The sequence below is a fragment of the Danio rerio genome, chromosome 7, assembly GCF_052040795.2.
Source record: "Danio rerio strain M-AB ecotype USA chromosome 7, GRCz13ab, whole genome shotgun sequence".
NCBI lineage: Eukaryota > Metazoa > Chordata > Actinopteri > Cypriniformes > Danionidae > Danio > Danio rerio.
The window spans coordinates 12,422,495-12,436,475 of NC_141027.1; the positions used below are offsets into that span (position 1 = coordinate 12,422,495).

The 13,981-nt window shown below is 37.0% G+C and overlaps 1 protein-coding gene across 1 annotated transcript in view; it reads right to left on the reverse strand.

The window, feature by feature from the left end:
* The window catches only part of adamtsl3 (ADAMTS like 3), a 403,073-nt gene that overhangs the window by 46,933 nt on the left and 342,159 nt on the right, over nt 1-13,981 (reverse strand). Inside the window, exons 22-23 of the mRNA XM_087260149.1 lie at nt 10,023-10,153; nt 8,072-8,200 (exon numbers count right to left, since the gene is read on the reverse strand). Coding sequence (XP_087116275.1) covers nt 8,072-8,200; nt 10,023-10,153 — 260 coding nt within the window. The remainder of the gene's footprint in view (nt 1-8,071; nt 8,201-10,022; nt 10,154-13,981) is intronic.

The window sequence follows — 13,981 nt, forward strand, 5'->3', positions numbered from 1 at the left end:
GCCCAGCCAATCACCTGACCTGAATCCGATATATAATACAAAATATAGATCAGATTTGATAGACGAGACCCACAGAGCCATCAAGATTTTTACACCCTGTTGAAGTCTGTGAAAAACTCACACCTGAGCAATGCATGTGACTTCATTCTCCACATGAGAAACATCTTTAAGCTGCCATCACCAAAAAAACTTTTATATAAAGTAATAAATACATTTCAGTAATTTAGTACTTTCTCCTCGTGTCATTTCAATGTTATTACACATAACACTGTAAAACCGTGAAAATCACTAAATGAAATAAGTTAGTTCAACTTATAATAATTATTATTATTTTTTTTACTTTATTTATAGAAGTTTTTATACAAAACATAACGCCCAATAGTGTACATCATGTATATTATCTCAGTGCTTATTACCTGATCCTAACTAGAACAGGGGTGTTCACAATTGGTCCTGGAGGGCCGGTGTCCTGGAGAGTTTAGCTCCAACCCTAATCAAACACACCTGAACAAGCTAATCAAGTTCTTATTAGGTATACTAAAAACTTCCAGGCAGGTGTGTTGAAGCAAGTTAAAGCTGAAGTCAGCAGGAAACCGGCCCTCCAGGACTGACTTTGGACACCCCTGAACTAGAACATGCACCAAAACACAAGCAGACATCACAGTAATTATACAGCAAGATCAAATAAATAAATAAATAAATAAATAAATAAATAAATAAATAAATAAATAAATAAATCTCAGGCAGGCTAATGGAATAAGAAACAGAATAGAATGACATGTAAAATGGAAGAAGAGCAAAATATATATATATATATATATTACAGAAACATTATTAACCTATAAATTTAAGAAGAAGGCCCCCATATTTTGTCATAAAACTTCTGTTGAATTTTTTTTTAAAGTTACTTTGACTTAATGAAAGAGTTATGATGACGCATAAACTGATAACATTAAGCAGAACTCAAACCTAATGAGTTATTTATTAATTTTTTATTTTTTTTTTTTTTTTTTAGGGTAGCATGGTGGTGCAGTGGGTAGCACAATCACCTTCAAGCAAGAAGGTCACATGCTCGACCCCCTGCTAGGTCAGTTGGCGTTTCCATGTGGAGTTTCCATGTTCTTCCCATGTTTGTATGGGTTTCCTCCGGGTGCTCCGGTTTGCCCCACAAATCCAATGACATGAGGTATAGGTAAATTGGGTAAGCAGAATTTTCAGTAGTGCATGTGTGTGAATGACTGTGTATGGGTGTTTTCCAACGATGGGTTACAGCTGGAAGGGCATCCGCTGCATAAAACATTTGCTAGGTAAATTGGCAGTTAATTCCGTTGTGGCGACCCCAGATTAATAAAGGGACTAAGCCAAAAAGAAAATGAATGTATGAATGAATTTTTTGTGTTCTCTTATACCAAGCCATTTGACTAGCAATATAATTGTTTGGACTTAATTTGTTCTAAATTGAGCCCATATCGATTTAATAACTGACCTTAAAAATGTTTAAGTTACTAAAATTACATTTTAATTAAATTTATAATTTAACTTAATTAAAATTAAATAACTATAACTGTTTGACGATATCAACAAAAATAGTATATATGTATTTGACTCTATATATATATATATATATATATATATATATATATATATATATATATATATATATATAGGTTGACAGTAAGTTTACAGTACTCGTTTTGTTTCAAAACTTAAATGGTTTGCCGCAATCGGTTTCCTCAAACAGTTTGAGTTAACTAAACTTATCGGCTTTTACAGTGTAAAAATTATGTTATGTTATATTTTTAGGTTTGTATTGTTTGGGTTTTAACCAAAATATGGCTCGATTCCACATCAAAAGCTCCTTTACATGACAAGTTAAATACATTTCCCCCCAGTAAGTAAATAGACTAAAACACCTGCGGAACTGTGAATTTTTGAGTGGATTTTGTGAGTCTACTGACGACACAGCTCTTCTTTTTCTTTTTTTCTTTATCTGTTGCACTTTCAAATCTTTGAAGATTTTGCATGCACAGACAGCTGCATTGCAATCTACACTAAAGGAAATATCAGAAACAAACATCATAACAGAATCACTTAATTATTACATCAACTACATCAGTCAGTGTGTGGGTAGAAATCTACAGGCAGCTCTGTGTATAAAAAACATTTAAGTCCAATAGACTGTCAGTAGCCCTGTTTTGCTTCAGTAGATTGGCGTTTGTAAATGATGCAGCACGGCATAAATCCCAGAGAAACAGCCCAGCATCCTGTAAACCTGTTGACTTTACACACCATTTCTGGCCAATTAGCCGAGTCTTTCACCAAAACCACATGGACGAGAGCTATTGAGCATGGGATATGCACACAGCAGACATGCTCACTTTTTCATAGAGTCAAGTATTTCATTCATTTCAAGCATCTACAGTCAAGCTGCGCTGGAGAGTTTTGCACTATGTAACGATGAAAAGATGTTTTGGAAATATACACTAACCGGCCATTTTATTAGGTACACCTTACTAGTACCAGGTTGGACCCCCTTTTGCTTTCAAAACTGCCTTAATCCGTTGTGGCGTAGATTCAACAAGGTACTGGAAATATTTCTCAGAGATTCTGGTCCATATTGACATGATAGCATCACGCAGTTGTTGCAGATTTGTCGGCTGCACACCCATGATGTGAATCTTCCACCACATCCCAAAGGTGCACTATTGAATTGAGATCTGGTGACTGTAGAGGCCAGTTGAGTACAGTGAATTCATTTTCATGTTTTCTGTTTTTCGGATCATTCTCTGTAAACTCTAGGGATGGTTGTATGTGAAAACCCAGTAGATCAGCAGTTTCTGAAATACTCAGACCAGCCTGTCTGGCACAAACAACCATGCCACGTTCAAAGTCACTTAAATCGCCTTTCTTCTCCAGTCTGATGCTCGCTTTGAACTGCAGCAGATCATCTTGATCATGTATACATGCCTAAATGCAATGATTTGCTGCCATGTGATTGACTTATTAGAAATTTGGGTTAACAAGCAAGTGTACCTAATAAAGTGGCCGGTTAGTGTATATTAAGATTCAAGTCCAAACATGATTTTACATTCTATACAAAAGCTCATACATTTTATAGGTTTACTTAAAGTTGATAGATAAAAAAACAAACAATAGTTCTTTGTCAGATATTTCTTAAATGTTTGCTGTTGCATGCTGTTCTGCTTGCTTACTAGTGTTCAGCTTCAAGTGCAATTTAAAGGCTTAAATAGGTTAATTAGGTTAACTAGTTATTGGACCACAGCGGTTTGTTCTGCAGCCCAAAATTCTGTTATGCATTTTTTTGTAAAATAAGTGTGTGATGTCTCTAGAGTGTGTATTTGAAGTTTCAGCTCAAAATACCACATAGATAATGTTTTATAACATGGCCCCTTTTAGGCTTTGATCGAAATTGTGGCGTTTTGGTGACTGTCGCTTTAAATTCAAATGAGATTGTGCTCCACGCCTTCTTTTCAAAAGAGCGTGGAGCTATAAACAGTTGTGTGTCACCACAGCAGCTGCTTCTCACTCAGGGCTGTTTATGCTAATGAGGGAGAGATCATCACTAATGGGTGGGGCTTTACCCCTCAGAAACCATCAACAAAGGGAGAATTTCAGTCAAAGTTTTTCTGCAGACACTTTTTATGAAGTGTAATTATAAAAAAAATAAATAATTAAATATTTTTTTTAATTAGAGGCGACCAATAATCACACATTGTTGCCAAACTACTGTGTTTAAACACATTTTTGCATAATAGGTCCCCTTTAATGCAACACACTAGGGATGGGAAGATTAACCGATATGTATCGATACGCGGTCATGCGCGTGCACGATGCGAGTGCATCGGTTGAGCAGCAGAGGATGAATGAAATTTTGGAAGCAAATTGAGATGCATCGGTTTTTGCGAGATGCATCGATTTTTCCGAGATACAGCTTATATTTTTAATATAGAATGTATTTTTTATTTATTAACAAGTGTTGTCAACCTGTTTTTGGCGCATAATTTAAGCGACCTACATAAAGTAAGCCTTAGCAACGGATTTGCGGATGTGCACACACTACAACTCAGTGTATCAGGTGTGCGGATGAAGCTAGTGGAGCGCCCTCAGAAAGCGCGAGAAGCAAAACAAAACATGACAGGACAGATGCAATTTGCAAAATGTGCCGCGCATCTGTAAAATACGTGGGCAGTACGACTAATCTGAAATCTCACTTGAAGCGGCGCCATGGTGTTGTTGTGAAAGCATCTTCCAGTGTTTCTGCATCCCCGGCTTTCTGCACTGCTTCAACCAGTTCCAAAAGTGGTGAGAAAAGCATTGCAAGTTTTTTTTCTATGCGCAACAGTTCTGCTCGCTCTACGCCAATAACGAATGCTATTGCATTGTTCATCTGCAAAGATATTCAGCCTAGTGTCACGGAGAACGAAGGTTTTAAACACCTCCTCCTGTTAATTTTTATTTAATTATAATGATAATAATATTAATAATAATAATGATAAAAATAATGGGTGTCAGGGTGGCACAGTGGGTAGTTTGACCACCTCACAGCAAGAAGATTGCTGGTTTGTTATATTTTTATTAGCCTGTTGTTTACAGTGACAGTGATGTTTCAAAGCAGCATAACACTGCTAGTTCACGACCTTAAGTTTTGAATAATCAGTGGCAAAATATATCTTTGTAAAACTTGTTTTCATAGTTGAAAAGTTAAATCACAATTCTTGTTGTGCAATGCTAAATTTATTTATGTTGGAAGAGTGCAAATATATACATATTTTTAATATATATTGCACTTATACATTCTGTTTATCTTGAAAATACTTAAATAATATGTGCTATATGTTCTAAAATGGCCCTCTACTGTAAACTGACACTCTGGCTCTGAGAGAAAAGCCAGTTTGTAAAAAAAAGTCTTGGTTTTGCTTGGTTAATAAATAATCAAACTCATTCAATGGCACAGCATCCTCTTTCACATCATCTCATAAACTTGATCTAATTAGTTAGTGCTGAAATATCGCATCGTATTGTGATATGGGTGTGAATCGTATCGTGTTGCATCGCAATATGTCACAAATGTATCGCTAATATATCGGATCGTATTCTTTGTATCGAGATGCGTATCGGATCGGCATTATAGCTTAGATGCCCAACCCTACAACACACACATTCATCCAACCACCATTAGCAAGACTATTTTAAACTTCCTCAGAGATACAGGACTGGAGCATAGAATGTAGATGGTGTTTTTTTATTATTATTATAATTTATTTATTTTTTTATTTAATGTACTTGAACCCGTGAAGCTGCACATACTGTACAGTAGGTGGCGGTATGCACCTTAACTAGTTGGTTGTGATCTGCCCTTCAATCAAGAAAGAAAAAGAATCCAACCACCAGAGGGAGACATCAACGAAGTACTAAAGGAGATCCCAAATGTGCACTATTCTACGCCATTTTGTAGTATAAATAGTGTAAGTAGTGCGTTTACACTGAAAACTCTAAAAAAAATAATAAGTGCACTTTAATTACTCGGATGATGCACTCATTCAGCCGGTAAAATGACGTGTGGAATGAGAGACACTTCACGCACTCAACGACCGCAGGTTTGCTCACGTAGTGGAAGGGGCGGAGCTATCGGGCGCACATGTTGGATAACTTTATTTATTTTGGACTGTGAAAGCGAAATTCTACTACTAGATTATAGCGCCTCCCGATGGTGAATGCGGTAACACTCATGTGTTATTCATGTATTATTTAATAGTTTGGTCATTTATTTCAATGATTTGGCAAACGTCATATGGGAAATGGTTTGAATTTCCGCTTAGTAAAAAAAAAACATTAGTGCTCCATTTGGGACAACACTACATACATATACTATCTTGTTAAGTGTGTAAGTGCATAAGTAGATAGTGCATAAGTGCATAGTGTGCCATTTGAGACGCAGCTTAACTCAGCTCATTTCCTTCTGCCAGTTCCTGTTTGTAGCACATTTAAGCCATGTGGTGCTAAAAGCTGACTGCAACACTTTGCCAGTACCCTCTGGGCTCTATTTTAATGATCTAAGTGCAAAGTCTAAAGCAGATGGCGCAAAAGCATCAGGTCCATGTCCGAATCACTTTTGCTATTTTAAGGACGGAAAAATATGGTCTCCACCCTGGCTATTTAAACAACGTGGTGCAAAACGTGAAAATTAGAGTTGCGCTGGTCTGAAAATAGCAACAAATCACATCTTACATGTCTTGTGCCTTATTGAGCCATGTGTATGACAGAACCCTCTGTCTTACAAAGGATGAAGTGATATGTACATGAAATGAAATAGATAAATAATAATTAGTTGGAAGTCTACCTGATTAACTTTAATGCAACCTGGGCTCATTGTGGAAACGTAGCCCCGCGGACGTTTCTGCGGACTGCGAAATACGTCCCGGGAGAAACGTATTCGAGCGGTTTTTGTTTTCGTGGATCTGCGAGAGGCCGCTGTGCGCGCTTTTCGCATCTCGAACGCCTCTCTGGAGTGCGCGCCGTTCGCGCCCGCACTGTTCTCGCGCGAAAAGCCGCCGGAGGCCGCTGTGGAGCGACCGTCCATCCGTCTGTCCGTCCGTCAGTCTGTCCGTCCGTCCGTCCGTCCGACCGGCCGGCCGAACGATCACCCGGGCGGCTGACCCGGCCGCCCTCCTCTTCCTCCTCCTCCTTCTCTAAACCCAAGTGACGGTTTGCAAAAGCTGTCCAGAAAAAAAAAAAAGCAAAAGCCCTCGTCTTCGATTTCAACCGCGTTTTCGGATCCCGCCACGTTCTTGCCCTTATTTTTCAGATTCTGTTTTTCATCTTACCTCATTTCTGGAACCGCTCTTCCCCGAACCCGATCCCGGTCGTTCCAGTGGCCGGCTCCTCCTCCTTCGGGCCTCCGCTCCGCCAACTTAACGCTGCGAGCTAAGCTGACAAACTGGTAGCAGCGGGAAAGCCCTCCACCTGGAGGCGAGCCGTCGGCCGGCGAGCGCGAAGAGGAGGAGCGGAGCGGCGCCACACAGCCCCGTAGCGTTCGCTCGAGAAAAACTAAACGCGGCCGTACGTACCTCCGGCCACGTAAATCGCGGTCTCCAGAAATGTCCGCGGGGCTACGTTTCCAGAATGAGCTTGGGTTGCTTTAATGACTAGCACTTCTAGACTGACTATTCTTCATCAGAGTATATGAACTGAACTGTGACATGCTACACAAGAGTCACACGGGGCTTCAGCGTCGAAATTAGTCTTCAATCGGCTACTGTCTGAGCTGGTATATTTGCAGAAAGCGATCTGATTGTCTGACGCATTCATTGCCCGCTTGAAAAGATGAGAAATTCCCAACTTCTGCAGCAAGCAACACCACTGAAGCAGCGCCGACGGATCCACAATGCAGTTCGGCAACGCCTGACATCACCTATTCAAAGTGAATGGGAATCGTTGACACTGATGGCCCGTGTGAATGGGGCGTTACACCATTACATCCTTAATAAATAATATAGACACAGGCCCGGATTGGCTAATCCTGAGGACCGGGAGAATTCCCGGTGGGCCGGTCCGTTTTTTGGCCGCGAGGGCCGGTGTCCCTAGCTCCAGAATCTGTTGCTCTCAGCAGTCACACTTTTTAAATTTATTTATTTACTTGACCACAGCCTTTTTATTCATATGATAAAACTCAGTTGTGTCTCAGCACCATACACAGCTGTTGTGGTCCAGCGGTTAACACGTTAGGTTAAGACACTGCAGACCCAGGTTCGATCCTCATTAGAGCAATTTATTGTTTTCATTTTTATTGTTAAGACATGTAATACTGTTAGGGTTGTTAAACATTTGAAGTTCTAAAGCAGCTGTTTTCTCAAAAAACAAGACGTGATAGTGTCATTAGAAACTGATTTGGAAACGACCTTATTTTAATATAGTCAGTCGTGAAATGAGGTGGGCCGGTCTGAGGCTTGAAACTCCAGGGCTGAAAAGGAGTCCCACTCCGGCCCTGTATAGACATATGATGACTTCTTTAAATATGTAAAAAGTAATTTCTGTAATAATCTTCACTCACCTTTGACGGGACACTCCAGGGTGAGGTTGGCACCAGAACGGACCCGGATAACACCTCCAACCACCACCTTCAGGCTCGTACTCTTCAGATCTGATGTGTTTCTGCGTGAGGCAGCGATCGTGGGACTTTCTGTTTAAAAATGGCATGAAATGGAGTCACTATTGGGGGTCTAGCAGAACACAACTGAGTTCAATCCACAATACTTATTTTAGAAAACAATAAGCTCGTGAGACTTTAAAATTGGGCTTTTCTTTAGATCTTTCTTTCTTTCTCCATCAGATTAAACAGTACACCAAAACATAAATATTCATCATTCTATACTTACAGTATCTAAAACAACACAAACAAACAAAAACAGCAAACAACTGAACTGTTTGCAATCTTTCATTCACTAAATATATTAAAATGAAGCTAAATTAGTTGTCTAAAATAAAACTAGCTCTTATAAAAATTGAACCGTGTCTTTTAGTGGCATTGTTTGGACTCAATCCTACAAATGTGTCGCTGTCATCTTTGCAGTGAAATGTATTAGACTTTTGCTTATTGATTGCCAAAAGAATTATCCTATTGAACTGGAAAAAACCTTCTCCGCCAAACTACTTTCATTGGATGTATGACCTGTTGCAGTTCATTCATATAGAGAAAATTAGATATACAATAAATGGCAAAGCAGAGAATTTTTATACAGCTTGGCAACCTTTTCTGTTGTATATTAAAAATTAGCTTTATATATCCCGTCTTGCATATTTAACCCTGTCTGTATCTGTCTTTTTTCTTTTTCTTTTTTCCCCTCTTGCTTTTTATTGATACAAACTTATTTAAGAGTGTATTAGGACTGAAAATCTTCAGTGTTTGGACTTTCAGTAATGATTTCAAACCACACTGAACTGAGCTAAACTGAACTGAACTTAAACACTAAAAACTGAACTACACTGTTCCAGTTACTATGACCATTTATGTGAAGCTGCTTTGACACAATCTACATTGCAAAAGGGCTATACAAATAAAGCTGAATTGAATTAAATTGAATTGAAAAGGAAATTATGTGATATTTTTACATTTAACAGTAATGGCCTACTTGGGTGTCATTTGTTAATTTATTATTATTATTATTATTAATATATTATTGTTATTATTATTATTATTATTTATTTGTGTATGTATTTTTTTGTTTGTTTGTTCCTTTTTTTGTTGTTGTTGTTGTTTACTTTATTTCCATCTCAATGTGGTTCAGAGAGTAAAGAATGTGTTTAATAACCACTCAGTATTTTTTCCTTAACATTGTGAAAATAAGGTTTTGTGGTTTTTCTTTCCCTTACTTGTAGTACCTCTCTGATTGAAAATTGTCAATAAAAAGAATTAAACTAAAAGTTGTGATAATGGCATTTATAATGCCACAAATATTTGATCAGAAATGCTGTTCTGAAATTTTTATTAATTGTGAATGTTAAAAAAATAAAATGCATCAGTTTGCACAGAAAAAAAAAATAAATAAATAAATAAATTATATATATATATATATATATATATATATATATATATATATATATATATATATATATATATATATATATATATATATATATATATATATATATATAAAATAAAACTAGCTCATTTTATAATAAACCATCTATTATTGTCGCCTTAATAAACTCCTAATTTTCTGCTTATTAATAGTTAAGGTTTGATTGAGGCAAGATATAGAAAGGTAGAATAAAGTCATGCAGAATATGTACAAGTACTACAAAACAGGCAATGTCTTAATATTAGGCAGCTCATAAGCAACGATTCAATAGGGAGAATTGGTACTTGAGTTGAAGTGTTACCTTAAGCTTTATTCTGAGTAAACTAGCACTTATTATTACACATGATTTATTTCATGCATTTCATGACATTCTGAAACAATAGATTTTGAGAGTCCTTGTGATAAAAGTGTGCAGTGTCTCACCGGCTAACAGAACTTGTGTTGTTTCTGAATCTGAGCCCAGTTCATTGGTGGAGGTGCACCTGTAGATGCCCACATCACTGGCACCAGGGCTGGAGATGTGCAGTTCTCCACCACTGCTGTCCCATGATACCCTGGGGAGAGTGAGAGATCAGCTATACTGTCCTATTATTGGCAAATAGCTTTATTACATTTCCCATTTACACATATGTACTATTAACGTCAACAGAAAATATTACAATGTTTTTTGATGTTTATATGAATCTTTAATTGACAGACTTCTGTCTCTTCTAAGATGACATGTTAGCGGTCACATGTTAGCGGTGTGAGATCTACCAACAGAAAACCACAATTATCTATTTAATTAGGGCTGGTCAAGCTGATTTTAGCTGGTCATCTCCCAGCCTGACCAGGCTGGAAATGACTGGAAACCAGCCTGGAAATGCTCAAAACCCTTCTAAAACCAGCCTGGTCGACCAGCTTAAACCAGCCAACCAGCCTAGGCTGGTTTAATCTTTTTTTTTTAGTATAGAGATTTAAAGTAACTAGTTGATCAAACTATTTGTCACTGGCAAAAACTTACAACTAGGCACATAGATGTTAACAACATGCTAACTCATGGCTAACTATATAGGCTACTAATTAAGCAAAATATGTGTTAGCAAATATGCTAAACATAGTGATAGCATCCTAGAAATGAACCAGTTTGTGTCAGAAACATTTGGTTTTAAAGATGCTAATACCGGCTTGGAATGTAGTAATTCACGCTAGCTATAGCAATTCATGAAATAGCATAAACGTTAATCATGTTAAAATAGCTTCTAATGTTTTAGGTCATATTAGAAAGAATGTGTTAAGTTATATTAGTGCAAACAATATGATAACTTGATGGAAACAGGCTATTTAATATTTTAAAAATTAGTCATTTAAGACATGTAATTTTGTAAAATTGTTATTAATATGCTAACAACATGCCAGTTCACGTGTGAAACATGCCAAAAGCTAATTTACAGTAACAAAATTCTAGCCATGCTAAATTCATTTTAGCAACATGCGCATTTAGCTTTCCAACAGCTTGATATGTTGAAATGCTTGCTGGAAACATGCTAATTCATATTGAATACATGCTAATGTTAAAATTCATGAACAATTCAAGAAATGTAATTATTATTACAAAACGCTATCACGTGCTAACAACATATTAATTCGTCTGACACATACCAGAAACAAGCAAATTCATAGTGACAAAAAGCTAACCATGTTAAATTAATTTTAGCAACATGCGCATTTAGCTTACCAACATTTTGACATGTTAAAATTAAACATGCTAATTCATATGCATGACAATAAATGTTAAAATTTACAAATCATTCAAGAAATGTAGCCTATTAGGACATACATGCTATCAACATGCCAATTCATGCATGACACATGACAGAAACAAGCTAATTCGTAGTAACAAAATGCCAACCATGCTAAATTTTTACTAATTCATATAAAAGACATGCTAATTCAAGTAAAAAAAAAAAAAACAGAAATATTTCAAGGAATGTAATTAGTATTAGAAACCCTATCAACATGCTAACAACATGCCAATTCATGTGTGGCACATGTAAAAAAAACAAGCTAATTCATAGTAACAAAAAGCTAACCATGCTAAATTCATTTTAGCAACATACACATTTACACTACTAACATGTTGACTATGTTGTGATGCTTGCTAAAAATATGTTAATTCATATTTAGGACATGCTAATTAATGTTAAAAATCACAAATCATTCAAAAAATGTAATTAGTATGAGAACATGCTATCAAGCATGCTAACAAGATGCCAATTCATTCATGACACATGACAGAAACAAGCTAATATTTGTAGTAACAAAATGGTAACCATGCTTAATAATTTTAGCAATATGCACAGTTAGCACACAATTAGTTAAAACGCTTGCTAAAAACATGCCAATGCATATTAAAAACATGCTAATCAATGTCATGAATCCCAAAAAGTGTATTTAATAATAGAAAACACATCCAACATGCTAACAACATGTCAATTCATGCATGACACACGACAGAAACAAACTAATTCGTAGTAACAAAATGCTAATCATGCTAAATTCTTACTAATTCATATAAAATACATGCTAATCCAAGTAAAAACGTGGATCCAAGTAAATTCAAGTAAAAACAAATCTGTCAAGGAATGTAATTAGTATTAGAAAACCCTATCAACATGCTAACAACATGCTAATTCATGTGTGGCACATGCCAGAACCAAGCTAATTCATAGTAACAAAAAGCTAACCATGCTAAATTCATTTTAGCAACATACACATTTAGACTACTAACATGTTCACCATGTTGTAATGCTGGCTAAACAACATGCTAATTCAGAATTAAGACATGCTATTTAAAGTTATTAAAAATCATGAAGCATTCAAGAGATGTAACGAGAATTAGAAAAAACTATCAAAATGCTAACAAGATGCCAATTTATGCGTGACAAATGACAGAAACAAGCTTATTTGTAGTAACAAAATGCTAACAATGCTAAATTGATTTTAGCAACATGCACAGTTAGCCTACCAACATGTTGACTTCGTTGAAACGCTTGCTAAAAACATGCCAATTCATATTAAAGACATGCTAATTAATGCTAATTAATGTCATGAATCCCAAGAAGTGTAATTAATAATAGAAAAGCAGCCAGCATGCTAAAAAGATGCCAATTAATGACACATGCCAGAAACAAGCTAGTTCGCAGTAACAAAATGCTAACCATGCTAAATTCTTACTAAAATACATAAAATACATGCTAATTCAAGTAAATTCAAGGAAAGTAATTAGTATTGGAAAACCCAAACGAAATGCTAACAACACGCCAATTCATCCATGACAAATGCCTGCAATATCCTAATACAATATTTCGTAGTAACAAAGTGCTAACTATGCTAAAACCATTTTTGCAACATGCTCATTTGTTCTACCAACATGATGGCCATGTGATAAGGCACGCCAGAAACATTGCAATGTTATGTATGTGTCACCGACTCGGTCCCAGTAATTCCCCTCGCTGGCCAGCAGAGGTCACCATCCCCGGACTATTAACCATTACGTCATCCACTTACACTGATAGCCTGCACACCTGAAGCACATCACCCACGCTCACGCTTATAAGCAGCACACACACACTCACTCATTGCGAAGTCTTGTTCTGCCCCGGCTAACACTACTGAGTGTTTCTCTACTCTGCCTGCTTTTCCGCTGCTTACCTTGCCTTGTTCCTCATCCTGCCAGCCGCCTGCCTTGTACCTCTGCCTGATTATCGACTTTGATCCAAGCCGCCTGCCTTGAACTCTAGCCTGAACACCGACCTTGATATTTGCCGCCTGCCTCAGACCCATGCCTGAACTCTCATACTGTGATTACCTGCCTTCAACCCTGCTACGTAACACTATTGTGTTTGATGTGAGTTCGCACACACATTACATCTGTGTCCTTGTCTTTCTTAAACTGTGTTTAATAAATATACTGCAAATGGATCCCTCTGTGTCAGCCTCTTCGTTACAGTATGCTTCAGTCCTTCAAACTATTAAAATTATTCAGACCAGGAATTTTCAAGCAAACATCAAAGTTCCTTATCAAACTTTAGCCTACTAATCTAGCTGACTTTTTTAATAGCCTGAAATGATGTATCGCCTGTTGAGATTATGAAAATTTACAGTAAGAAATAATCTGTCAGTACCTTTTTCTGTCATTTTAGAGATTTATTTCTTAGACTGTGGGAAGTGGGCGGGATCAACCTGTCAATAAATTGAGATCCACCAATAGAAGAAGACTATATAACCATCAAAGTGTATTTCCCCTACTGACAAAACCAAATCCCACTATACCGTCTTACTCCTACGGCAAGCCATTTTACTTGGATAACATCACAACAGAGAACAAACGAGGACTGAAA